Here is a 26,770-nt window from a genome sequence, read left to right as displayed (position 1 = left end):
AGGTAAATAAGAATAAAACTAAAATATTATTGAAAAATATGTCTAGGAAGGGAAAAGATTTTATAGCTGAAACAACAGGTTATGAAATAGTTAATAAGGTTAAGTATTTAGGAGTCTATATTACAACATCTAATAGAAAATTGTATAAGAATAATTATGAACGCTTATGGGTTAAAGTTCAAAAAGATTTAAATGATTGGCAAAAGTTACAACTATCGTTACTGGGGAGAATTTCAGTAGTGAAGATGAATGTTCTACCAAAGTTTCTTTTTTTGTTTCAGATGATACCCATTTTAAAGAAGGATGCTAACTTAGATGAGTGACAGAAGAGTATTAATAAATTTATTTGGGGTGGGAAGAAATCAAGGGTAAAGTTTAAGATTTTACAAGATGCTCGAGAAAGAGGTGGACTTAAAGCACCAAATTTGAAATTATACTATGATGCGGCCACTTTGACTGGCTTAATTTAACAAATAGAGACATTCTTGTTCTTGAAGGGTGGGATTTATTATATGGTTGGCACGCATATTTAATTTTTGATAAGAAAGTAGATTGGGTCTTTAAGTCACATATTTTAAGATATGCTTTACTTTGAGTTTGGAAAAAATATTATTATAAGTTAAATTATAAAATACCTATTTGGGGGATTCCTGGACATGCAATTCAGGGGGTTCTAAGGGGGGAGGGGGGTGGGGGGTGGATGAGTCGAAGTTTAAGTAGTTCAGATAAAGTAGAAATAGTTTTACCGTATATAATATTAATGTTTGAATGTGGAGAGAGGAATTGCTCGGGCATTTCCCCTGGACCGCATCCGGAGTGAGAAGAAGAAGGCAAGAAGTAAGTAGGAAGGTTGAGGAGAAGGAAGAGAGGGGATGAGTGAGGAAGAAGAGGAAAGAAGTAAGTTGGTTAGAGGGTGGATGCGGTTTGGGGGGAAATGGGTGGGCAATACCGAAAGTGGTGTGTATCAATTTGTTTTATTTTTTATCTGAAGTATTTTTAAGATTGTAATGTATTGTAAAATTGAAAATAAAAACTTTTACAAGAATTGCTCCAGATATGCTCTCATGATTAAGTTGATGCAGTAATGGTGATGGAAGGAATAACATAGGGGCTGCAATAACAAACCTTGCTGAAGATATTGCTTATTTGTACCAATAAATTTAACATTTACTTTACCAAGAAGAGAAGAGGTAAGATAAAATGATGGATCAATTGGGTCTTTTGGTGGGCTAGGACCCTCAATAAATGCTATGGTATCCATTCTTTAATGCTGGTAATATCTGAATGCAGGTTTGTAGTTAAAAATGCATGTGTATTGTACATGTATATACACATATACATACACACAACCGGACCCACACAAACACTTTTAACAGTATTTTATTTTGCATTGTATCACTCAGTTGCACTGATCAGGGAAAAAATATTAGAAGAGTTCTCCTCAAACAAAATGAAAGGCACAAGGCCGAATTTTGCAGCATTGTGTGCCCATCATGTCTATGGAGATTCTCAATTATCCAGGTCATGGTTGTCCCAAAGGTGGTTTTTCCAAAAGCCAAATGGATTTTGTTTTTTTTCCTTTGAAAAAATTTCACCTTTCATCCAAGAAGCTTCCTGAGTTGTGTGCCCATGGATTCTTGCTCTAAATGGGCAACACCTACTTAATTGTTTCCTAAAATAGAGTAGGAAAAGCAGTAAATTCTTAACAAACCAATTAAACAAAATATTACATACAAGTAAACCTGAGTCACCTAGAAAAAGTTATTGGTTTTCTATGACATGTACTGTGCAGAATCCCACTAGGAAGTGTGGTATATCTCAAAGAACTATTTTTACAGATTGGAATAGTAAGACAAAGCAAAATATGTAGGTACAGTACAGGTTGCTTAGGTGAAATTCACTTTATCTTAAAATATAGATATAATAAATACTTTAATATGATGCAAAATCTGTCTTCTATGGTAGTCAGTCTAAAATAGGTGGCTGCAGTGGCTCACCTGGTTAGAATCAGAAGACCATTGAGAGGTTAACAACTCAGCAGTTCAAAAACCGAGAACAGGAGCTGCATGATGGAATGAGCTTCTGTCAATTTGTCCCAGCTCCTGCCAACCTAGCAGTTTGAAAGCATGCAAATGCAAGTAGATTGAAAGGTACCACTTTGGTGGGAATATACCAGGGACGTGAAAGGAGTCTCTTGGGCGTCTCCTGGGTAACAGTGACATCACCGGCTAATTCTTTTTATCTGGAAGCACCTTGAAGTGCTTCCAACATGAATGTAGCAGTAGTATCAATCTAAGACATCTTACCCTCCCAAAATTACCTGTGCTAGCATTTTAATTTTTTTGTCTTCTTTTTCCTGCCATGATTCCTGCTATAATGATATAACAAAATATATTTATAATAATATAACACATATTTATAATAATAATAACAAAAACGTTAAAAAGGAATGCTCCAGCATGTTATATTTTACATTTAAAATATTACATTTAAGCTACTTGCTTGCATGATATTCCAGAGAAATCATTGTGTTTATCTAGGATAAACAACTGAATATTATCAGCTCTGGGACAAGAAATATTCTATTCATTGTTATTTACATATTCCTTTAAGATGTATTATTTATCAGCTAAACATTGCAGTTATATTTCAGTCTTTTTTATTTTTCCTTTACAGTGACCTCAGTATGAATAATATCTCTAAACTGTCCTTGAACTCTCTGCATAAACTCCGCTTCCTGGAAGAGCTGTATGTACCACTGTATCCTTGACTGGCATAGCTGAAAATTAAATATATTTCTGGGATTTTCTCTACTACTTACTTTGAATATCAGTTAACATGACATGAAAAAGCTGTGAGTTTTGACACATAAGGGAACATTTATTTAAAATGCATTTACCAATCCTATCTACGCTGGGTAAAATGTTACCATGAGGCTGCAACTTTTTAAAGTGAAGACAGAGCTCCACAAATTAATTTTGTTAACAGTTGTTTAAAAAACCAAATTGCTATTTGGATATACTTAAGCAGCAGGATATTAAAATGCTGGCTCATGTTTATTAAAATGGCAAGTAAAGTTATAATCAAAACCAAAACCTATTGACTGTCAAGGACGCTTGCATTCATATTTCAGACTACTAAGTTATCTTGTAATCACTTTTAATTTACTGTTTCCTTACACTTTAGCTTTTAACATCCCTCAAGGCTAACTGTGCATCACAGCACCCTGTGTAGCTTAGGTTTCTTATTCAGTTATTTGCTTACTTAAATGAAAAAAATGCTCAAAAACCAAGTTAATCAAACACAGCATCACAAATGGAATGTTGGAAAACACTCAACAAACATAAAATTTGGTTATAGTAATCAAACATAAAATTATAAATTTGAAAATGATATCACAAGTATTCTGGATAAATTCAGTAGACAGAGCCAAATTTTCTCATCTCTTTTACAATTTTTTCTCTATCCTTGGACATTCACTAATTACTTCTGTAAAATTCTGTATGCCTTACATAGAAAAATGTCTTCGTAGCCCATATAGATACTGTTCCTATTAGGGGACAGCTGGTCAGTATGCCAAACTTCCATATGAAGATCCAGTGTGTATTGCTGAAATTTTATTTATAGCCTTAGTTTGTATAAACTGTTTGGTGGTTTTCAATGAATTTTTTATTTTACAAGGTTTCTCCCCTTAATGTGTGTGTGTGTGTGTGTGTGTGTGTGTGTGTGTGTGTGTGTGTGTGCATGTGTTTGTGTTTTATTAGATATGTATGCATTAAGGGTGTTATGTATTTTAAATTTTGTGACTTGGTCTTGAGCTGTAAATAAACAAATATAAATACATAAATAACCAAAGTGTTTGGACCTGAGCTCATGTTTCTTCACAATTCTGTAGTCTGTGATCCCTAATTACTGATGAGTCACAAAAAATATCTATAATTTAAATATATAATCTTGTTTATAAGAAAAAATGTATCATATTCTTGTTTCCCTTTTAAAATGCCAGAATTAATTTTTATTCACTTAAGAGAAAAGTGCTGTTAAAAGAAAAGTCTTCATCCTGGTTCATCCGAGCTGGGAATAAACATGGCAACTGCTTTGGGAAGAAGGTTGTAGTTTATTGGAGAGGCAAGCCAGACAGGAAGATGGTTCTGGCAGCAAGAGAAGTAAACAAAAGGGCTGAGCACATGTAGGAAGTGGACTTTTATAACCCTCTGGAGCCTTTTGTTTGGAGTTGTTCCTGTGGCATGAATTTTGACCTGAGTCTGAATGTGCCTTTCTGGTATTCTGATGGTGATGGGTCAATCTTATTATGTCCAAAGATCATATCCTGTTTCCCTGGGGCTGATGACTCTTAGAGTTTGGATGAGGTATGTAGATTTTAGGTCTTTGTCTTCTTAATCTCCTAGCTCCCTGGACTTACATCTGCATCTCTATAGAACTGGTTTCTGCTTGGGGAAGGGAGACCTGGGGCTATTAAGAAAAACTGGGCATGCTTTCCTGCCTCTTTAAGATCCTTGGAGGAAATATATTTTTCTGCCCTTTTAATATTTCCTTCTCCGGTGGGCTGACTTCCCATAATCTCCCCTTTGTGCCATAATAGTGTGGGTGACACACTTTTATTGGCATATAATTAAAATTGATCTGATCAGGGAGACTTTTAAACTGTTAAGCCAAAATAAAAAAAAGAAGACACTAATAGAGGCAAGCAAAAAAAGATCCCTGCAGTTGCTCCAAACGGGGAGCTTCCAACCCATAAAGTTTTAAAAGTCAGGGCAAAAATTTTGTTAGGTGGAAGAGAAATGTATAGTTTCCAATATTCTGTGCCAATTATTTTCAAATGTTGGATGTCACTTTAGGTTTCCAGTCAAGTTTGCACATTCCTCCCAAAATTCTTCACAGCCATGGTTTGCCTCAGAACATAATCACTGGCTGCCCATTTTCAAGGGTTGTTTCCTGCCTTAGCTCTTAGTTCAGTGCATCCAGGTTTGTAATGTCCAATTGAGGTTAGCCAGTATGCAAGCCAGGCTATTACATTTTCTTAAATTGCACATAGTGAGCTCTAGGACTTCCAATCTGAGTCCACCAGTGCAAGATATTCAGGGCTTAGGTTTGGAGATCTCTGTCCTACTACTTCCTCAGTGAGGGCATATGAATTGCAAATTGCCTGAGGGAGCCTGGTTCCCTCCCCCTTGGAACTTGCTGGAAGTTGTTCCTACAAAGTTTTAATGACACAGGGCAAGAATCAGGCTGGAGCTTCACTGAAGGTAGGTGAAAGAGATTATGAATGGTGTGTGTGTGTGTGTGTGTGTGTGTGTATGCAGCTACTAATACAAACAGGCAATATAAACATTCTGGATAAATTTTCCCTCCCACCAGACAGACATTCAAGGTGTTCAGGACTTGCTGTGCCAACTATTCCCAAATGCCATCACTCCATAAATCCATTCAACTGGCTTATTACAATACAAATGTGGCAAAAAAGAAAACTTTACAATGAGTTTCCACCCTCCCCCCCCCTAGTCTTCCTAATTTTCTTCTGAGGCTTCATGTGGGGACCAATGGCTCCAAGACTCCTTCCTTCCTTTGCAGCATTCACATGCATCTGGAGGAATGGTAGGACTTGGGAAGATCTGTTCCACTCAGGTTGCATGGTGGCTTTTTAGTGGATGGCTGGATTCAAAACTCAATTCCATGGCTCAAATAGATGGAGGCAACATCTGGGTCAGTGCGCTCTGCTTCCAAAGGTTGGGGGGTCATCTATGCAGGGCTGAAAGAGATGAGAGCAAGATCTCCTCCCCCCTTTCTGGGTGGACTCTCCCAGGAGAAGAAGAGAAAAGGCATGGTAAACAGAGATAAGAAAAGGAGTAGTACATGAGGGGGGGGGTAGCTTACAGGCAGAGTTTGAAAAGGCATTAATACTGCAGTTGTTAAAGAAACAGATAGGCAGACAAAATGAGGACATCCCAGATGAGGACAAAAGAAAAGCTGGATTCTGATAAGAGAACAACAAAATGAAAGGTCTCACTTTTGAACTTGAACATTTGCAACATGTTAAAGACTTAAGGACTTGCAACTTAAAAAAAAAAAGCTGGGCAACTTGAGAATACTGAAAGCTCCAAGGTGTGCAATTTTCCAAGGGCAGAAGACTCTACCCTTAACATTTATTCTAAAATAGACCACATTATTTTAGAGATTGAAAAATGCTTATATGTTTCAGGAAAAGGATAGGCAGATAAAACCCATTTATAACACATACAGTAAAACTTTTCCAGCAGATGAATTTAAAACATTTCCTCCTGGTAACTTTGAGCTGTTCTTAAGAGTACAGAGAGAGGAAAGGGAAAACAAACAAACAAACAAACAAACACATTTTTCTTCACTGTTTGTTGGTCAGACAAACAGAGTGAGGGTATTTCCTTTTTGGTGGCTTATTTTAAGCAGAATTTCTAGCAGAATTTTAAAATTATTTTATCTTTGGATTAGAAACAATAAACAGTCACATTTACCTCACACACAAAGACTTTGACAAACACATATACACAAAGACAAGAGAACAGAAAAGGAAACAGAAGCCTTAGTTTTACACATCCTGGTCATTCCCACCATAAATCTCAGTAACTCAAATTAGGGAAGGCACACATTTTAAACATACCATGTGGTTGCATAGAGAGAGAAAGAGAGAGAGAATCACTATTTCTTATTTTCCCTTTAAGTACCTTTATTTAGCCAAATTGGTTTCGCAGCAAAGCCCTGAGCAAAGCCCATTTCTTATATATTTCTCTTGCTCTTTGCCTCGAGCAAACCTCCTAGGGGAGTCCTAATTGTCACCTTTGAGCTGCTGCTTCCTATGTTCCCTCTCAGATGTGGGGCTCATTTTGGCTCAGTCAGGTACAAAGGGAAAAAAGACTTCTGGGATTTTTGGAAAAAATAAAGCCTCTAGGAGGACTTCAGTTCCCTGTCGAAGTGCCCTCACCTCCTTCCCTGGGAACTCCAGGTTTTTGGACAAAAAATAGATGTCAGGAGGACTCCGGTTCCAGATGGAGTACCCTCACCTCCTTGTTTTGGGAACGTTTCTAGACTCTTTGTTAGTCTTCTCCCCAGTGCCTATGCAGGGAATACAGGCACTCCTCCCTGCTGTCTTATAGGGATTACAGGCACTTTCCAGGCACTTTCCTGAACTAGGCTTTGCTTACAGAGCCTTGCCAGCTGGTTGCCCAAATCCAATTCTCTCACTCATTCCATTCCATTTTCACACAGCCTTCTCCCGTTTCCCTAACAAAAGGTCCTGTGCTCTGGCCAAACCCCCATGCTTTCCAGGGTCTGCCCTTGAACAGATCATTTCTGCAGTTAGGAAAGACCAGAGGGAGCAAAATCCAAGTGTGATTGGGGGAAAAAAGGTCTTTTCACTTACACACACAGACATACATACATTTCCCTCACTCCTCTGGTACTCACCTTCATCTTCTTTCCAAAGCAGCCCTTGAACTCAAACTCAAAACTCCCTTTACTACCTTGGCTCCACATGGGCAGGGCCTGGGAAACCAATGCACAGACCCAAGGGGCCTGCTTCTGGCAAGATGCGGCTTACCAGTCTCAGTCCATTGGAGAGGTTAGCTTGAAGTCCCATCTGGAGTGCCATATTGTTGGATAGAAAATCTTCATCCTGGTTAATAAACATGGCAACTGCTTTGGGAAGAAGGTTGTAATTTATTGGAGAGGCAAGCCAGACAGGAAGATGGTTCTGGCAGCAAGAGAAGTGAAAAAAAGGGCTGAGCACATGTAGGAAGTGGGCTTTTATAACCCTCTGGAGCCTTTTGTTTGGAGTTCTTCCTGGGGCATTAACTTTGACCTGAGTCTGAATGTGCCTTTCTGGTATTCTGATGGTGATGGGTCAATCTTATTATGTCCAAAGGTCATATCCTGCTTCCTTTGGGATGATGACTCTTAGATTTGGATGGGGTATGTAGATTTTAGGTCTTTGTCTTCTTAATCTCCTAGCTCCCTAGATTTACATCTGCATCTCTATAGAGCTGGTTTCTGCTTGGGGAAGGGAGACCTGGGGCTATTAAGAAAAACTGGGCATGCTTTCCTGCCTCTTTAAGATCCTTGGAGGAAATATATTTTTTTGCCCTTTTAATATTTCCTTCTCTGGGGGGCTGACTTCCCACAGTGCTATTAGAATTATCTTCCCTCATTTTAAGTGCTTTGTTTTGGATCTTTCTGCAAATGGAGACTTGAGCAGCTGGTATTAGATAGGCACACAATCCCATTATAATCCCATTTTTATCTTTAAAATACATCAACACCTCCACTGTCTTCTATGAACCCTTAGGAACATTCCTATGTGAAATCTGGCCATTTGTTGCAACCTGAGGGATCTCAGCTTAGTATATTCTATTATTCTGCAAAGTCTCGCCAGTCACTCCTATAACTGCATGTGAATACCATGTACTGAAGAACTTGCAAGCACAATTGTTTCTACAGTTCTGAAGGAGGAAGCCAGCAATGTTATTGGAGCTAGTCATGGCACTGTTGAGAGAAACATATCTGATTTCTTTTTAAGGCTGAAAAATTACCATCTCAAAGAAAAGCAAAATGGGCAAATCTCCAAACAGTTTTTTGTGTACTGCTATTATTCAGTAACTACAACAAGTGCTATTAGAATAATACAAAGATAAATTCACCTGAGGAGAGATTTGTTCTTTCTTTCCTCCAAAAGAATTATTTGGCAGCTGGTTTCAGATAACAACCATTGTGCAGAGTAAGTGACAAATGTTCCTTAAAATGTAGTTGATATAACTAAGTTTCATGCCATTAAAAAAAGTGTTCTTTTTAACATTTCTTTGACCATCACTGAGAAAAAACTTTATATTATATAACATTTTGTAGCGAAGTACTAGATTAAGTAAAATAGACGATTACAATTTTCAAATAAAGAAAAATGCTGGTTTATAAAAACTGAAAATTAAAAAAATAAATATTACTCTTTTTATTTAATTGTGATTTCATAAACTGCCACTTTGAAAATGGAAGAAATGTATCATTGTGGAAAAAAATCTGGTTCCAGCTTGCTTGCCATCTTCCCTATATTGCATTTAAAGGTATCCCAGTCTGTAATTATAACATACAACATGGTCGTAATTGCAAGTGCTGTCCCATATCTGTAACCATGATATTCTGCTTGGCCAGAGTGTGGGAGAAGAAAAAAAGCTCTAAACTATGCAGACAGATTCCAGGAATTCAACATGAAAATATATCTGGGATTGATCCAGGCTGTTTGGGAGTTTTGCAGATCTTTGTAAGTCCTGTTTGGTGTATAGCAACTCAGAGTAAAAGAGCAGAGATGAAAATAAGAAGCATTCTATCTGTTTCTCCCTTCTTTTTGACAAAGATTAATGAGGATAAAAAGCTCCAGGCTACTATAGTGTTTTCAGTGACTGCTTTAAAATGAATGGCTTGCTTGATCTCAATAGCCTGGACAGGTAAGAATTCCCAGCATCAGAATAATGAATTATTATAAACTCCAGCAGTGCAAAAGAAAAAAAAAAGGCAAGCTTTCTTTTGATGCAATGCAAAGATAGGGGAGAAAAAAGGAGCTCAGCTTTTAAAATTAATTAATGTCATTTGATCAAACAGGTGCTAGTTCAGTTTTGACCTTGGGAGACTTTACCATGAATTAAAAACAATTATTCTCATTTAAACATGATTAAATTAATATGCAGCATATGATGTGAGTCTATTTTTATATATAACTGTGGTTTTAATGCAGATGCCAGATTTTGTTAATACATTCTCAAAATACTGTATATTTCTCTGTGCTATTTTTGTTCTGGTTTACAAAGAATGTATATAGTACAGAATATTTCATTATATGTTAAAGTGCACTCATATTTATAAGACATGTCTGACCCAAGCCAAGCAGGCAATAGCACATTCTAAATATAAGTCAGACTTGATAATGCAAATAAGGGCACTATGACAATGTTTAAAACATTAAAAAGTTAATAAAATTTTATTCAAGGGAATGTAACAGTCATTCTGAATACTTGCTATATAATAATGAATTCAACAAATAAATAGGACTATATTGTAAATAATCCATTCAAGGTTGCATAGGGACATAAAAATTAAAGCATGGATGTTCAGTATAAAATCTCAATATATCACAAAGAGGTTGGAACCAAATGAAGGGAGATGTCCATGTAATCTGTATTGAGCTCTGAAGCAAAAAAATGGATATAAATCTAATAAAGAAAAATTATGTGTGTATAATATGGTACTGAATAATCAATAGAGAAATTTAAAGATGTAGTTCAGTGTGATTTGGTTTTGCATAATTCATTGTTTTCTAAAGAATTGCTTATGACTTTTTGAATTGTTAAGAACCCAGCCATTTATAACTTAATCAACAAAGCATGTTTAAAGTTAATTATGACTTTAATGAAACTTGTGAGCCCAATCAAAATGCATTTTAACTTGAATGAAAGTCAACCATTATGTTTCTCATAATATTTGAAAATTATGTGAACAATACATATTATTTGACAGCTATACAAAATTAATAAATGCTGGGATCCTGTCCCATCGCTCCTGATAATGTGGTCTTTAAATGAATGCATCTCAAAACTCTTTAGGTTAGAGACTCTTGCCATTATTCTTATAACAACTATGGCAACCTCTGGATTGTGAAATCATACTTAACCATTCAAGGGCTAGGTAGAGATCAAGTTTATTCCAAGAAATTTGGAAACATTCTAGCATAAATTCCAATGCATCCAAAATGTTGTTGCTGGGTGCATAAAGCTCTGAAGAGTAGACATGAAGAATATAAAAGCTCTCCTTTTGACATAGATAAGCCAATGAGATAACTAGATTAATGTTACATCAACTGTAGGAATAGGCATTTGAAAATAACAAGAAAGGCCAAGGGGGCAGGTTGCAAACCAGAGTTCTATTTTCTAGCAAAGGAAACAACTAGGGAATTATGAAGGAACAACTGTAAGATGAATGGCAATCTAAATCCAAAGCAATGTTGTTTACATAAAAAAGACAACACAAGAGCTGATTGTGAGGTTTTAAAATCAGATTATTTTTAATTTTATCTCTTTCTGCCTATTAGATAGGAGATGTTTATATATTGATTGCAGCTCATTTGCTAATGTAAATTCAAAGCTGGTGAAGTTCCTACTTCAGAAAAAGTGCTTCCTGTGACTATGTTCCTGTCTTGTGGAAAAACTATAAAGTTATCATAATGATATACATCTAGTGGACCATCCACAGCCTAGAATGTTGAATTATTTGCTACTGAAGCAAATAATTGAACAATTACACACGTAACATAAACTAGATTTATTGAGGCAAACTACATTTGCCCAGCTGCTTGCAAATGGACTGTATAGTTACAGGATGTTTTGCACAGAACATTAATTATGACAAAACAGAGCTCTTAAACAACTACTTCTGGCTCTCTGGTGGTTCCAACACTGCTGTCTTGAACATTTTAACATTCAAATTAATTCCACATGAGATGAAATCTGTTTATCTTTTATCTTTTAACCCTGTAGGCGTTTGGCAGGAAATAGCTTGACATATATCCCCAGAGGAGCATTTGCTGGACAGTTTAGACTTAAAGTATTGTAAGTAAATTATAGTATTGTTTTATACATTTTAGGCTATGTTTTAAAATTTGGGAATTTGTGCTAATTAAAGCACATTGTATTTAAAGCTAAAATATTTATTTTGATATAATTCTTTATAATAAAAGATGTCTTCACTTTCTTAAAGAATTTTCCAAAACCAATTTACTCATGACATTAGCAACTTTGCACAATGTCAGAGAAAATCTGATTTTATATGCTTCTTTAACTTCTAACAAAGGATATGTTTTCGTTCCCAAAGAAAATTCTATTGATAATTCTACTGATGAAAACATTTTTATTTCTAGTTTCATTTTTGCTGAGAAAAATAGAAAATGAACACATTAATTACTATAAACATAGTAACTATTAATATTTAGATGTATCTTTTTTCTCATTATAGATGCAATCAATCTAGAAAAATTATTTTTGCTTAAAGCTATAGAATGTTTTTCACTTTCCTAGGATTGTCATAATTTAGTTTATATATGAACCTAAACTAACACAATAGGGGAAGAAAAATCATGCAGACCTAACAATTACAAGCATCTTGCATTACTGAAGATTATCCCATAAATTGCATTATATAATGAATTTGATACTTGGTAAATGCTATATCAAATGCAGCATTCAGATCTATCTCACAAATCTATCATGGCAGATCTTTTAAGGGACCAATATTCAATTTTCTGGGTGGATAACAATAAAGATGCAGTGTTTTTGTCTAGTTTTTACTTTTTTTCTTTTAGGTTGTTTATTTTAATCTTTTGAGTAAAATAAAAATTTGATTTAAAAAAAACTAAGTTCTGTTTTCTAGCTGGGCAAAATGCCATTATAGCCTACTTCAAGTTTTCCTGGTCAGCAAGATAATATTTTTATGGATCACTTCGTCTGATCATCAGCCTTCTAGCTTAGGTAAATACTTCACTGAGAAACCAGTTGAGTAATTACAGTCTTGTTGTATACTCAGCATAGCGAGCTAATGGAAAGGTACCTAATTAAACTCTTACAGCTTTGTAGGATAAGTTAAACTGAAGGATAAAGCAGATGCAATTTTTTAAATAGTTTTATGACAGTGGAAACTTAAAACCTAGGTTTCTAATATTCTAATTCTTAAATAAAGTTTACACAACATTGACACTTATGTAATATCAAAAAATAGTTATTGTACCTAAAATTCAGGTTTTGGATAGCAGTAATTAACAAGATCTTTCTGTGGAAAGATTAATGTAATTTATATTTGTAGTTCTAATTAGCATAAGACAGCAAAATTAACTCTTTTTTTTGTTCTCCTATTTTATGTGCTAATGTAGAATGCTTCAGAACAACCTGTTAAGTCAAGTTCCTTCTGAAGCACTTCAGAACCTACACTCTCTCCAGTCTCTGTAAGTATACACATATTTGTTATGCCAGCTTATATTTTTTAGAATTAATCTCAAAATATAATATTATTCAAGCTATCTTCAGAACTGGAGCCTTCATTTGTGCTGACATATTTGAAGAGTGCTCAGGTGGCAGAAAATTACATTTGGATCCTTGCAGTTCTGACTATTTTCTGTCTACAATAGCAGGAAATATATAAACACAAAGAAATATTTGTGATGCTCTACCTTCTTCCTGGCTTTTTGTTTAGCTTTCATTTTATTCCCTCTCATTACAACAAAAGGAAAGGTATCTGTTCTATGTTTAGTCCAGCAATAGATTTATCACGTACAGAGCTTTGCTGCTTCAGTTTAGGAACCACACTGACTCCATAACTTTATTCCGCTGCCTCACTTTATACATTTGGGTGTTGTGTCCCAATGCAATACCTAGAAAGAGACCATTTTACTGCAGGCTGAATAAATATCATCTGAATCTAGGAAAGATCAGAGAGCTGGAGAGGTATGGGGCAGGGTAGGAGAATTGTTTAGATACCAGTTGCAGAAGAATCCTGTTATATCTCTTCTTTGACTTCCCTAATCATGGCATTTCTACCACAAGGAAGACTGGGTAGGATAGAAAGTTGGAGGTATTATTGGATTTCTTCTTTGAGAACCTACTGTAAGTCTTACAGTTGCAATTGCAGACTCAAGAAATTACAAAACTATAACATTGGACCTAGAGCGCTAATAATTCAACAATAAAAATTTCATCTGAAGTTGTAAAAATATAAATTTCATCTGAACTATAAGGGGTATATTTTTCTCCCAGAACTATGCTTATTACTTAAATAATGTAAAATAAATAAATAAATAAATAAGGATTTATTTTCCTCAATATTTTGACCTGTTACAGATATAATTTTTTCAATATGGTAAATCCTTTCATTTAAATATAATGACCACTACTCTGTGTGTGTGTGTGTGTGTGTGTGTGTGTAGTGTGACCCCTATTGCCACTATAAATGCCTATATATGTACACTTTTAATAAATTTTATTTTTATTTACAAAGTTAAAATATAAACTTCAATAGAAAAAAGGGAAACAAAAACAAAACAAGAGAAAAAATATGCATGAAAAGACATACACATAAAGTGCCCAAGTTGAACACCAATAAATATATTTCAACAATAATAATTTTTCCCCTTGCAAAACAGCTCTACAATCTATTAACTTCTACAGTTCTATTTGCCCAGCTAATTTGACTTACCATCTACCTATTGTAAAAAAAAAAAATAAATTAAAACCCAACCACAAAACAAAACTTCAAAGCCCTCTATTAACAATCTACTATTGTATTTCACACAGAGAAAGTCCACAGTGGCTTCTAATCTACCATAAACTATTGCAGTCATTATCTCTGATCTGTCCAGGATCAAATATCTTCAATTAATAAAACTTTTCTTTAAAATTATAACTGGGATTTTTCCAAACAATTGCATCTAATTTCTCAAAGTCATAGATCTCTGTTGTGAATATCCCTGCAGGACTTGTTTCAGAAGGTTTTCGTACAAGTTGAACCACCTCTCTTAACAGTTGTCTTCTGACTGAATATAATAAGTCTATTCCACAATCTCCATCAGTTTTCTCCTGCTCATCACTCATCCATGCTGCCATCTCTTAAGTTTTTTAATTCATGCCCCTTTCAGCGTTCTCCAACAAGCCTGAAGTTCTCAAACAAATCTTCTTCTCCTTCAATACTATCAGCAACAAATTGACTTCCAATCCACCCAACTGCAAGTCTGATTTAGCTGCTGTTACTTGTATCTGAATGTCATCCTTAGGTTGGTTTATAACTGTTCTTAAATCATCAAAACTTTTATCAAAATTTTCATTCAGCGCTTATAATTTGAAAAGTATTTTTTTGAAGGAGGCTTTCACATTAAATTGATCTGGCTCTAGCTTTTCTTTTATGTCTCTTTTTGTGGACATTGTAAAGAGTATGTATAATGTTAAATATCTTTAATTTATTATTTTCATTTTTAATATAATCCAAATTTATAGTCTGACTTTCACAACAAAACATAGGCAATTCCTCTCAAGGACAAACGTAGATGTTCCATAACAAAATGACCACAGTAAAAATTAAAATAATATTTACCATGATGGGGAGTAAATAGAAAAGAAAGGGAAAATTCCAATCTCTTTAGAAAGAAAAAGAAAAAAAGACCAGAGATGTATGCAAAAGAAAAATAAAATGGCAAAATTCTTTTAAAAGCTAGTAAAATACAAAATTCTTGCAGTATAAATCTGATTCAAATGTAAATCAAATCAAATCACTTTCATTACCAAGGAGAAAGTTTTTGCACCATTGGTGTCTATGCAGCAAAAGTGTTTCATAATTCCAAAGCAAAGCAGTAAAAAAAAAGAAAAAAATATATTTTATGTCCAGCAAAGGGGTATAAAATAAATCGGCATTCAACCAGACAATGAATTAAAGATGTAAGTCAAAAGCAAAAAAAAAAAAAGTTCAAAAGCTGATGTTTAAAACTGATGTGCACATTAAAAAAAAGTGACAGGAAAAAACAGAGACTCAGTCTTCCAACTGCTCATACCAAGAATTGTAATCATCTAGATTTCTCTTCCCTGGCAAGTACACGATTATCTGAAGATCATCTTAGGTCAATCCTAGTTGCTCCCATTCAAATCTGGGGAGCCTGCTGCCAAAGGACTGGTTTTGGCAGTAAAGTCAGCTGTTTGTTGGCAGGAGAAAAAGATCACCCCAGTGCTCAGCAGATCATTTTCTGGAAAACTCCTGCTTTTATAGTTTTAAATCATCAAACTGAGAATAGTATGTGTAATTATTTTAGTATTTTAATATTTTGTTTCTGAGTTTAAAAATAACATTTTTACATTTAAAATAACCTGTGGATAGCTAAAAATCACAGTTATGAACATTTATGTGTGATGTCAAGCATTTATTATCCAATTTAATTTTTAAAGGAAGATACTACCTGAATCTGAAAAGATTGGGCAAGATAAAAGTACTTAATTTAAAAGTACTTAATTCTATTAATTATGAAGTGGAAATTCTGATTATTTATGACAGAAAACTTCAAAGTCTAACATTTGCCACTAGAAAAAAATGGACTATAGTAATGATAGCTCATGTTAAGTTTGGTGCTCGATGAGGAATCAATGAGGTAGCAGGTGAACAAACAACTCTTTATTTAAGGTTTAAACAGAAGCCTTCCATCAGCCATTAAATGACTCAACACAGCCCCAACCCCATATGGTGACGCATCACAAGCGATGCAGACAGGCAGCTTTTCGTTAAAATGCATCAAAACAGAGTTTGAAGACAGCTGTGATTTGACTGCTGAGAAGCTCCTATCGTGGACATTGGTCCACTTCCACTGTGCATGTTTGTCCAAGAGCTGGTGTAATAGCTCTGCCACTGCGGCCTTTTGAGGTAGGAAGGCATGATAAAAATTGAGCAGTTCTAGAAACGCTTGGAGCTCCCCCTTTGATTTTGGACTGGGGGCCTGCTGAATTGCTTTGAGCTTGGATTCAGCAGGATGAATGCCTTGGGCATCTATACAGAAACCGAAGAACTCAGTTGAAGCTACCTCAATCTTAACATTTCTCCTGCTTCAGCTTCAGCCTCGCTTCGCGGAAGTGCTGAAGGACGGCCTTGAGCTGTTCTGCCAATTTTTCAACTGATTCCCCAGCTATGAGGATATCATCGACATATGGGCACATGCCTGGAATACCCTTGAGTGTGCACTCCATCACTCCCTGGAAGAGGCCTGGGGCAACACTGACCCCGAATTGTAGGTGCTTAACTTTGAAACCTCCCCTGTGAGTAACTGTGGTTTGAGCTTCTGCCGTGGCATCATCCACTGGCAGTTGCTAATAGGCTTGAGCCAAATCTAACTTGGCAAAGATGCGACCTCCCTGTAGTGATGCCAAAATGTGGCTAACTACAGGCACTGGATATGCATGTTGTTGGAGTGCTCTATTGATAGTGCACTTGTAATCTGCACATATTCTCACTTCTCCATTGGCCTTAAGTGGCGTACCTATGGGGTTTTCCCATTGATTGCTATCAACTGGCTGCAGGATGTCTTGCTGCACCAGCTTGTCCAGTTCTGCGTCGATCTTCTGCTTGAGGGCGAAAGGCACTCTACATGGCTTGATTCTTATTGGAGTTATGACAGGATCAAGCTGAAGAGCTATGGGAGGACCCTTATATTTCCCTAGGTGAGGGCTGAAAATGTCAGCAAACTCCTGGCAAACTGTTGCTAAGTCCACTGCTTGGGTGCTGTTTATTAAAGTTATATTGATTCCCAATGCATCAAACCAATCAAGCCCAATTAGGCTTGTGCAGTTGCCCTCAACTACTACAACTTCCATGGGGGCCTCAAATCCCTTGAATTGCACCCTGAGTGTAGCTTCCCCCTTGACTGTTATTCGGGAGTTTTGGAAATCTGTTAAGACGAGGTTCGATGGCTTGAGCTTAACTCTTTTGCCGCTGTGACTACAATTGTGTTTGAAAGTCCCCTGGGAAATTATGGATAATGCGGACCCCGTATCTAGTTCCATGTTGCATGGAACCCCCTGCAACTTGACTTTGAGCCGCAGTTTTTCCTTAAGGGGGCAAAGGGCACCTATTCTAAGTACGCTCCTCCTAGTGGCCCAATAGCCCACCCTGTGTTGCCCCAGGGCCCTGGTACCTTTCCGGGGAAACTCTTCTGGTGGACTCTCTCTCCGACGACCCTGACAGACTACGGTGATATGGCCTTATTTGCCACACGCCCAGCACATTGCTGTGCAGAACCTGCAATCCACGCGTTTGTGTCAGCCTCCACACCCTGCACATCGAGAGAAGGGAACTGCCTTGTCAACCGGGCGTTGTGGCCTTTCTGGTGGCTGCTGTAACCAATCAATCTCTTGATTGGATTCGGAGTCTTCGATCCTCTCAGCGCCCTCCTGGTGGACAGCCTTTATGCAGGGAGTGCTCCTGGAGAGCCGTAAAGCCTTGACGGCCCCCCTGGAGGCTTCTTTGGGTGTGATCTCTTTTAGGGCATCTTGAAATGAAATAGTCTCTTTAGCAAACAATTTCTGTTGGAGATCCCTGTTTCTTAACCCACACACTAAGCGGTCTCGCAGCCTCTCTTCAAGATCTTTGAACTCGCAGGGTCGGGCCGCTTGATGAAGGACATCTATGAATTCGGCAGCCGATTCGTCTGGTTGTTGGTCTCTTCGTTCAAAGGCGTGCCTCCAGGCAATGACCAACAGCTTCAGCTCAAAGTGTTCTTTGAGCATTTTCTTAAGTTCAGAATAAGCAACAGATTCAAGCAGCGCCGGAGCTATTACGTTTTCAGCAATCTTGAATGTCGCCTGGCCACAAACGCACAACAGCGTTGCAGCCTTCAAGCCGTCCTCATGAACTTGGTTGACTCTTAAGTAGTTCTTGACTCTCACAATGTACGAGCTCCACCTCTCTGGATGTGTGACGTCGAATTCTGAGAGTTTCCCAAGTTTGGCCATGGTGAGTTGTTTTTGTTGTTTTCGGCCTTGCAATGCCTTGTGCTGCCAAGGCTTCTTTTAATCTCCTTGGAACAGTTCCTTGGGAGCGCTCTTCCTTCAGCATTTTCATACTGACAGGAATGGGGGGGACACGGCCCCAACCAAGGCATCGTCGCTTGGCTTACCCCCTTACTGACTCAGTTCTTCGAATTTGGCAGCACATCCCACCTTCATCGCCACTGTTAAGTTTGGTGCTTGGTGAGGTATCGACAAGGCAGCAGGTGAACAAATAACTCTTTATTTAAGGTTTAAACAGAAGCCTGAATAACTGCCGCTCCACCCCTATTTATACACTCAGCAACTAAGCGGCGGCCAATAGGATTCAACTATTAGTTCTCACTTTTAACACAAGTAATTAGCATTTAGACAGAAAGTCTGGCTCTTAACTGATAGAGTCTCATGACCGTTTTTTCAACATTTCCAAGTAATTCACTTCAATACATTACAGCTCATATAAACAATGGGTCCTTTATTGAGGCAGAGATACATAAAACTTCAATTCCATTTCTAAATAACTATCTCACTGTCCTTTATTCTTGGTTTAAATATCTTTCCAAAAGGTAGGAAAGGAAAATAAGTAAGTAAGAAAACAGAGGAGTTGGGGACCCTAGTTAAGCACTGGTGTTTGGTGACAGAATTAAAATAAAAAGAGAATGAGAGTGGTCAGGCTGTAGACAAAGTAATATATTCATGTGCAAAATAGCTACTATCCATTTGAAAGAAGATAGTGGGCAAATGCACCTCTTCAACAAAAAGAATTAGAACAATTTATTTTGGTGTAAATGAGTCTGAAAAAGGCCTGTTGAGATTCTATTTCTTATTCTGTATAGCTAGTAATTTTCTTTCCATAGTCTGCTTCTAGTCTTGGTTTTCTATTTAAAAAGTAATTCTAACTTTTGTTCCTCTTTTTCAATTTTCAACTTTGAAACTATGGGAAAAAACAGCTGTATAAAAAGTAATTAGATCAGTTTACAAAATAAAAAAAATATTTAAGAAATAACAAGCTTCATAATTGGTATTAATTTGATATGAATATTGTTAGCCAGTTTTTCTACTTTAGTGATAAATGAATTTACTGATATCTAGCTAATCTTACTGCTCTTCTACAGATTGAACATCATTATTTCTAGTGTAAATATATCTGCTTTTTTTCCTGAAACTATTTACTTCCAAATTAATTGTTGTATAGCATGAAACAAATTGTTTTTATACCATGAATTTTCCATCTTCAGACTGCTGTAATGCTATCTTTGTGGAAATATGCAGTCATCAAGTAACACGTCCTAATAGATTGTTGGTGGTAGCTGCATAGCTTCTGCATCTAGTAAAAATAAGGGCAGTTTGCATGTAAAAGCCCAAGCCACCTGATGCTCTCTCAGAAGAATTTTGCTTAATGAGGTATATGCAATGGTTGTCAAGCTGTTTATTTTCATTCAGTCTGCAACACAGTCTACAAAGAATTGTAACTGGTTATCATATGTTTACTAGTCTGCTTATTGTCTTTTAACTGAAATGAAACATGGCTTTAAAAAATATTCTAAAGCAACAAGCATACTTTCTTTGCTTTTGAGGTAATTTGTGTGTTTTAAGACCATAACTTTGGTAATTTTTTCCAACAATAATAAATGTGTGTTCTTATAAACAAAAGAAACATGTCAAAAAATCAACATACCAGTTGTAACAGCACCTTTAGTCTTGGTGTGCAACATTTATACATGTACAACAGGAGTAGAGTAGTTTCTGTCACACTGTCACAACTGCCATCTTGACTTTTTTTTTTTAACCTTACTGAGGATACTGCAGCTTACTTCCATTTCATATTTGTGTCATATTACTACATTACAGGTATCTTACAACTCAGCAGAACATGAAGATATCAATGTATATTTAATGTTATTTCTTAATGAAAATAAAAATAATTTTAATGTTTAGTATTGTTTTCAGTATTATTTTCTTCTGCCCGGGCTGTACTGCAACAATAAAATTCTGCATGCATAGCTCTGCTCCATCTTCATCTAAAAGCCTTCTTCAGACTGTATTAACATACTGTCAAAAAAAAGCCATAGTTATTATGGTACTTTTGTATTATGGTCACTGCCATAGCATTTAGGGCATACCACCAGATTCCATAGGGAAAGCTGTAAACTTATGTTTAACTTATGTTATGACACATCTTGCCTCTGCTTGCAAATGAGGGAATAAATAAACTGGTTTTATTCTGTTGCTACAGCCAAAACAGAAGAAACTCAAATATATTGTACTTAAAATAAATTTTCCATCTGTAAAATGAAAGGATGTGTTTTGCTTATTTGTGTCTAGTTAAATGCATAAAACTTTTTACTCATAAGTGGAAGAAATATTTATCAGACATAGATAGAAAATTTAATGACTGAGACGATAGCTTCAGGAAGAACTTCCCAAAACTTGCTTAACCCCTTCCTCCCTCCCCCCAAAGCCATCTTGACTCCAGGTTGTCGAGTAGAGGAATGGAAGCAAGAAGGAAAGAAAATCTTTCTGCAGCTGTTCCCCTTGAACTGGGAAAAAAATCCTTCATTTCCAAGCTACTGTACAGTACAAACTTATGCAACAAAATGGGCCTTTACAAGCTTTAGCTGTCTATCTAATGGTCTGTAGAAGGCAGTCTACAGTCTAGCTTTTAAGTCCTAAATGAGTTCTATAGGAAGTTAGACAGCTAATGCTTACAAAGACCCAGCATCCTCCATTTTGTTGCACAAGTTTCTACAGTATAGCAGTCAGCTAATTTTTGGATATGAAGTTTTTTTTTCCCAGTTCAAAGGAAAAGCTGCAGAAAGATCTTATTTCCTTCTACTCTTCAGTTTGAAGCCAAAGTTTTAGAAGGGATAGAGATTGGAGAGCAAAGGTGAAAAATTTAGTTTTAGCAGCTAATTGGGGTGGGGGAGAGGGGAAGAGCAACAAGTCTGTCTCTTGCAGTTTTTTTAAATTTTGTTTTGTTGCTTTCTGGGGGAGGGAGGGGAGGTTAAGTAAGAGAAAGGTTTTGGGAAGCTTATCCTTAAGCTACCACATTTTATGCCAGGGCGCAGCTTCCCAAAACCCAGCCAGAGGCAGGAGTGGTTTGCAGCTTTCCAATGGTCAGTCAGCGACCGGCTGATTGGCACAGAAAGCTCTGACAGCAGTCACCATGTGCACAAGGAATGGTTGGGGCCCTGAAAATGACAGCTGCTTCCAGGAGGCATGGAGAACAGGCCCAAGCACTGTAGTCCCGTCAGGGTGAGAGGGAGAGAAGAGGCAGGAAAGCACTGCAGCATCCCCCCCTATGGTCTGCTGTAAGGGTGAATGATCACAAGGCTACTAAAACTGACATAACTTTGAAATAGAGTAGTATGTAGTTTTTGAATGTTGGTCATAACTTTGAACTATCATTAAGAGGCCTGTCATTGAGGACTATCTGTATACTACATTATTTTGGACAATACAAAAGTCTTCGATATCAGCTAAGAACAACTCTTCTTTTGAGATCACATGCTATCATTATTACATATTATTCACTGTTTTATAGTGTCTCACTTTCATGATTGTGGCCCATACAAGCATTGCAATGCTGTAGTACAGACATGTCAAACTCGCGACATCACATGACATCGCGCAACATATTGGGATAGTTTTGCCATTGCCGGCAATGGGGTGGGTGCAGCTTCCGGATGATGCGTTCGGCCCACGGGCCGGCAGTTTGACACTCCTGCTGTAGTACATTATATCAGTATTTTAAACTTAGATACGACATTCATATCTAGAATTAAAATACTGACCTTGTACTAACTGTTCAGGGATATATTTTAGTAAGCTATAGAATATATGGTCAAAACATGCACAATATGTTATTAATATTATGCTGGATTACATTCCTTAAATTGCATGACTTTTTCTTGAATGATATGGGCATTTTAAGTGACTTCATAAACAATTTCATGTAATAGAACAAAATAAAATATTTTTGGATTCTTGAATTGCTTGTCTTTGGAGCATAACACAGCTTTTAAACTATCTGCATGTTAGCCATGTATTATAAATTGCATATAATGTATTGTTCATGAGTTAATGGATTTAGTTTTGAAAGTGCCAAAACTTTGATCAACTCAGCTAAAATAACTGAAAGAAAACTTAAGGTTCTGTTGCATGCGTTAGAGATTGGCATGCTTTATTTACATTATGATAGGAAGCACAATCACTAATTAAATATTTTACTATCTACAAATAGAACAATGGCTCTTAAGAATAAAATAAAAGATCAGATAGAGAGAAAACATTTGTGCCAGTAGATTTTAAGAGTACTTTATAAACTCTTTAATAAGTTATGTATTCTATAATACATTCTACTATAACTTCTTAGCTTGGTATTCTGCTGGATTTGAACAAAACGTTAACTTTATTAAATTTTTATTGAAGTATAGTATATATTTGTCATAAACTGGTTTTTTAAATTTAAAAGATGAACATCATGAAAATTTAAAACAATTGTATACAGATCTAAACTTTTTCATGACTTTTTAGATTTGTAGACAAACAATTTAAAATCTATAAATACTTCATGTCATGTGTAAGGAATTCTGAAGTAAGTTCCTAATTCAGATAATATTGGCTAATTTAGGAGAGTGAGCACATTTGAATACAGGGGAGCTTTTGCGTAAATGTTCTTAGAACAGGAACCAGTTTGATATAGCATTAAGGCATCAGGCTAAAAACTGGAAGATTGTTCTGGTCCTGCCTTCGCAACAAATACAACTGAGTAACCTTGGGCCAGTCATACACTCTCATCTCTAAGAAGCAGGCAATGGGAAACCACTTCTGAAATCTTGCTGAGACAACTGCAGGGACTTGTCCAGGTTGTTGTAAAATGTCAAAACTGGCTTAAAAGCACCAAAAAAGAAAAATTTTCTTAGACTTGCTCTACAAATATTACTGAAAGCATAAGCTTGGTCATGGTTGTTACTGTGGGATGCTAGTTATGTCCCTATTCCTGTAGAGCAGGGGTGTCAAACTGGCGGACCATGCACAGGCCATACCCACCTCAGCAAGGGCAAAAACCATCACAATACATCACATGACGCGATCGAGTGCTGTAGAGGATCTTGATGGGAAATTACTTTCCTGATTCTTCTATGAATTAATTGTCCAAAGTCAATCAAAAATAGCATTAAAGCCTTCCTGTTAGTAGTAGTATAAAAAGATAATTAAAAAATCATAAATAAGTGATAACCAAGGACCTCTCAATAAATAATTTCTTGTATAGATAGAAGATAATTGCCTCAAAAACGGTCCCTTTCAGGGTTCAACTTTAAGTTTCAGAACAGATTGTGTTATCGCTGATACTTGAAGCAAAACATCAAGTTTTCAGTGCTCTGCCTTGAACAGATTAGTTGTTTACCCAGACCCTTCTCTAGATCAGAGGGAGAGTGCTTGTTGAGTCCTTGGCGCGAAGCAGACACGAGAAGCAGTTGGAGTTCTCAGTTTTCTTTATTCTGCGTTCAGCTTACAAGTAGATGGCTTTCCTTAAGCTTCCCAAACGCTCGCAGCCTCTTATATAGGCAACTCCCAGGTAAATGTGTTACTTTTCCCGCGCCAGCACCCGCGCATGCGCACGGCGCTGGCGACAGCCTGTCTGGTCCCGGGGCAGCCTTGCACCTGCCCGGGACTGCCTGCAAACGCCCGAGCCGTTTGCAAGGCTCGGGACATAACACCCCTTTCCCCCGGGCTGAAACTACTACCAACATATAATCATTTGTTCTATACAGCGTTCCGCTCCCCAGTGCTTCCACTGTTTGCTGGCTTTTGCCTTGCCAGCAATGTTATATAATCCTCTAGGTACTTAGGAGATTTCTTTGCTCTCTGTGACCTTCTCAGCTCTGGTTTACTAGCAGGAGTTCCCTGACTGGAGGGAGATGTGAGCCTGTTCTCCTTATTTTGTCTTGGTGCCTTCCAAGGGCTGTGCCCTGATGCCTGGCCTGCTTGCTCGCCCACCGGGCTCGTCAGGCCAGGGCTTCTGTCACTTTGTGACCTGGTTGACCTGCCTAGCTGTAGACCCTCGGGCCCCCTGAAGTGATAGCCACTGCTGGGCGTCTCTGTTGAACCTCCTAGGTCCGTCCAAGACCTGTCAGGAGGTTGTCCATTCCCTGAACCCCATTCTGTGTCCGGGCTTGTTTGGGTTTCTGTACCTTCCCAAAACTCAGTTATTCCCTGATTTGGGCTAGAGGTGTTGTAGTCGGGACTTGGTTCCTCGACCACCTCCCTGTATGTTTGACCCCCTGTAGGATTTGGGGTAAGGTCAGGCCAACCTTGGGGATTGTGTGCCAGCTCTCTTGCGGGGAATGATTTGTTGGGATGCCCCCGGGTATCCTCCGTGACTGGAGTGCTGTGTGATATGTGTGGAAAGTGAGTATGCCCCCGGGGTGACTCCCTGGCTGGAGTAGGCGTGGATGCCTGGTAGTTGGGTAGGCTCATAGAATTCTTGTTCGGAGCTCTCGCGGAACCCTGGAATGGGCCGTTTGTGGCTCCATCAGTGGAGATGGGCAGCAGCTCGTGCCCTTCCCTTTGCTCCAAAGGGTCCCCCTCCCCCCCTGGAAAAGACCCAGGAGTCTCAGCTGGAAGATGCCGCCTAGGGCGGAGTTGGTCGATGTGCCTGCGCAGGACACGACCGTTGTCCAGAGCTACCTCGTAGGATAGAGGACCCGTGACCCTGGAGACAGAAGCGGGGACCCATGTATGACCAGGCCCGTAATTGCGAGTCCAGACCGGGGCACCCTCAAGTAGTTGTCTAGGTGCCCTAGGATGTGAGGTAGATGAAGGCAATCTGTCCGGATGCAACCGGTCAAGTTTAGTAGTAAATTGACGCCCCCAACGAAGTTCAGCTGGACTTCTCCCTGTAGAAGTGGACGGTGTGGTGCGATAAGAAAGGAGAAAGTCAGCCAACCTGTGATGCCAGTCCCCGTAGGTGAGTCTTTTCAAGGCGTCCTTTGTGATGCGCACCATGCGTTCAGCCATACCGTTGGTGGACGGGTGGAAAGGCGCAGACGTGGCATGACGAATCATGTTAGCCTGTAAAAAAGCTTGGAATTCGGAGGAAGTGAATTGAGGGCCGTTGTCGGACACAATGACATCTGGCAGCCCGTGTGCAGCAAAAATCCCCCTTAGTACCTGAATAGTCTTTGCAGTGGTGGTGGATGAGACAAGTACAACCTCAAGCCATTTCGAGTGGCTGTCAACAAGGACCAAGAAGAACTGGTCCTGAAAGGGCCCAGCGTAGTCAATGTGCACCCTAGACCATGGGGACTGTGTTTCCTCCCATCTGTGCACGGGAGCTTGGGGCATCTCTGGGCGAGATCGTTGGCACAGGTGGCATGCATGCACCTTAGCCTCAATATTTTTATCTAAACCAGGCCACCATAAGTGGCTGCGTGCAAGAGCCTTCATACGAACAATGCCAGGATGACCCTCGTGGAGGGATTCCAAGACCCTAGTCCTCATTGAGGTGGGAATGACAACTCTGTTTCCCCAAAGCAAACAACCCTGAGAAAGGGACAGCTCGTTCCTTTTGGACCAGAAACTCTGAAACTCAGGACTAGGGCAGTCCTCAGGCCAACCAGACAAAACCCAGGAACGGACCGTGAAAGTGTGTGATCTGTACCTGTTTCAGCGGCAACATCCCTGGCACTAAGAGGGAGCTCGGGCAAGGCTTGGATTGATAGAATGTTGACAGCTGGCGCAGGGTCAGCTTCCACTGTTGGCAGAGGCAGTCTACTGAGGCCATCAGCATGGCCCATATCTTTCCCAGGCTTGTGGAGTAAAGAAAAATCATATGCAGACAAAAAAATAGACCACCTAAGCATTCTAGGGGAAATGATTTGGGGAGTCTGCTTACGTGTGGTAAACAGTCCCAGCAGAGGCTTATGGTCAGTGAAGACCGTGAAATGCCTGCCATATAGAAAATCATGGAATTTTTTAATTCCCGCAACAACAGCCAGAGCCTCCCTGTCTATCTGAGCGTAGTTGCGCTCGGCAGAAGACAATGTTCTTGAATAATATGCAACAGGAACCTGAGTTCCATCAGACCTGAGGTGGCTCAGGACAGCCCCAACCCCGTAAGGGGACGCATCACACGCGATGCACACAGGAAGAGACTCGTTGAAATGTGCAAGTACACT

The 26,770-nt window shown here is 38.2% G+C and overlaps 1 protein-coding gene across 2 annotated transcripts in view; it reads left to right on the top strand.

Annotated features, from left to right (window-relative positions):
- LGR5 (leucine rich repeat containing G protein-coupled receptor 5) overlaps nucleotides 1–26,770 on the top strand; it is a 94,155-nt gene that overhangs the window by 28,516 nt on the left and 38,869 nt on the right. The window contains exons 2-4 of one of the 2 annotated variants that reach the window (XM_039344472.1): nucleotides 2,677–2,748; nucleotides 11,568–11,639; nucleotides 12,953–13,024. In XM_039344472.1, the coding sequence (XP_039200406.1) occupies nucleotides 2,677–2,748; nucleotides 11,568–11,639; nucleotides 12,953–13,024 (216 nt within the window). Of the gene's footprint in view, nucleotides 1–2,676; nucleotides 2,749–8,079; nucleotides 9,302–11,567; nucleotides 11,640–12,952; nucleotides 13,025–26,770 lie in introns of those variants that run through there. The other variant, XM_039344473.1, reaches the window with a different exon arrangement.

Source organism: Crotalus tigris, unplaced genomic scaffold (genome assembly GCF_016545835.1).
Source record: "Crotalus tigris isolate CLP2741 ecotype Arizona unplaced genomic scaffold, ASM1654583v1 scf7180000017916.3911339, whole genome shotgun sequence".
In the NCBI taxonomy this organism is placed as follows: Eukaryota; Metazoa; Chordata; class Lepidosauria; order Squamata; family Viperidae; genus Crotalus; species Crotalus tigris.
This window is presented reverse-complemented; position numbering and strand designations above follow the sequence as displayed.